Raw genomic sequence first — 1,606 nt, 5'->3', positions numbered from 1 at the left:
CCCCCCCCCCCGCAATTTGAGAAATCCTGGAGAACAGTGTCCAGAGCCCAGCTCTGTGTGACCAGAGCTGAGCTGAGCCTAAAAATATGTCTTGCTATAGAACCCCAATTGTGGCTGTTCCTACAGTCATTCTGGAGCAGCTTACAAATCCATCCAAAATGAAATTCCTGGCATTGCATTGGTCTGGGAGTTGCTGGGGAGACAGCGCTGTTCCCTGTCTGGTTTATGATGGAGGTGGACTTGCAGGGTCAGGCACTGGGGCTGTCTACTGTCGCTCAGGCGGTTGTGGCTGTCACTGGAATCTGTCCTGGCTGCAGAGATGCTATTTCTCCTATTACCCACACTGAAAACCTAGGTGAACAACCCACATTAGTGGAAAGCATTGTTCACCCACGGCTTAGCTGAAACACTAGGCAAAATATTCCTCTGTGTCCACAGAGGTATCTTCTTATTTGACTGTAATTTGCTCACCTTCAGCATAAGTACCATCAAGGTCCATTTTCCTACTACAAATAACAAAGTACAACAACAACAACAAACAGTTTGAGAGCAATGAGGAAAGCCAGAAAATTTAAATCAGAGAAATAGGAGCAAGTTTCCTACGTTAGAAACAGCTTTCACACAAGTGGCTTTCACGGCATGACCGTTGTTCACTCTGTGTGGATTCTTTTTTTTTTTAACTGTTACGTAAATTAACCCATTTATTATTTAGTTGGCTGTGCACTATTGTGGTTAGTAGGTTTGTGTATCAAATGGTAGCACTTTTACTGGTTTTTCAGTTCCTTCAGTCTTCTGATGGCAGACTTCACTGTGACGGCGGAAGTCGTGTTGTAGGTCCAGGCCCCGCCAGCCACTGTTTTCATGCAGGAGCCACAGTGCCAGATGCCGACGGCTCGTCTCTTCATCTTGGTCTTGCCACAGAAGGAGCACGTGTACTTGGCGTGCTGGCTGATTTCAATTTTCTTCACCATTTTCCGGAGGGAGGCACCATAGCGGGTCCCGTATGTCCCGACGATCTCTACCTTCTTTGTGCGTTTAGCCATGTCGCCGGAACCTAAGCCAAGCACGGAGAGCCACTCTGTGTGGATTCTGCACCTTCTGAATTTGTATCCATCGCCTAGACGGACATCTCGGGGAAGTCTTTCTATGTGTAGACCCTGGAAATACAGCAATAAAGCAGGCCTAGTTTCCAGCCTCAGGAGCTTACACACTAGGAGAGAAGTTTTAGAAAAATTCTGACATTCACAGGATGATCACCATATTCTATCCTTACACTGACTGCATGAACGTGGCCTGGAAATTAAACAGCAATTCTATACACAACTTTTGGGTGTGTTTCAGGATTTAAAATTGTTTGCAGAGAACTGCTCTTTCTACCATACCAGGAGGTAGTGGAGAAGGGCTTGGAGTTTTTGTTTATGTGCATGCATTTGCGTCCATGTATATGTGCGTGTGTGCATATTAGTGTGCTGGGGGACATATATGCACAGTTGTGAATATGCATGTGTATGTCCATAGGTGTAGAGGCCATAGTCTTCTTCAGGAGCCTTTGAGACAGTGCCTTTCACTGCCTGGAATTTCACCAAGCTGTCTAAATTAGCTTAGC

The 1,606-nt window shown here is 46.0% G+C and overlaps 1 protein-coding gene across 1 annotated transcript; it reads right to left on the bottom strand.

Annotated features, from left to right (window-relative positions):
• Positions 1-723: 723 nt before the first annotated feature.
• On the bottom strand, positions 724-1,043 carry LOC101993550 (putative 60S ribosomal protein L37a). Its single transcript, XM_005359293.3, has one exon. The coding sequence runs from the start codon at positions 1,041-1,043 to the stop codon at positions 765-767; it is 279 nt and encodes a 92-aa protein (XP_005359350.1). The 3' UTR covers positions 724-764.
• Between the last annotated feature and the right edge of the window lie 563 nt (positions 1,044-1,606).

Source organism: Microtus ochrogaster, linkage group LG1 (assembly GCF_000317375.1).
Source record: "Microtus ochrogaster isolate Prairie Vole_2 linkage group LG1, MicOch1.0, whole genome shotgun sequence".
NCBI classification, from domain to species: Eukaryota; Metazoa; Chordata; class Mammalia; order Rodentia; family Cricetidae; genus Microtus; species Microtus ochrogaster.
Note: the sequence above shows the minus strand (reverse complement) of the source record. Positions and strands in the feature narration are given on the sequence as shown.

Excerpts from the sequence above, each read along its gene's own strand:
- LOC101993550 (XM_005359293.3), bottom strand. The coding sequence starts at position 1,043 with ATGGCTAAACGCACAAAGAAGGTAGAGATCGTCGGGACATACGGGACC.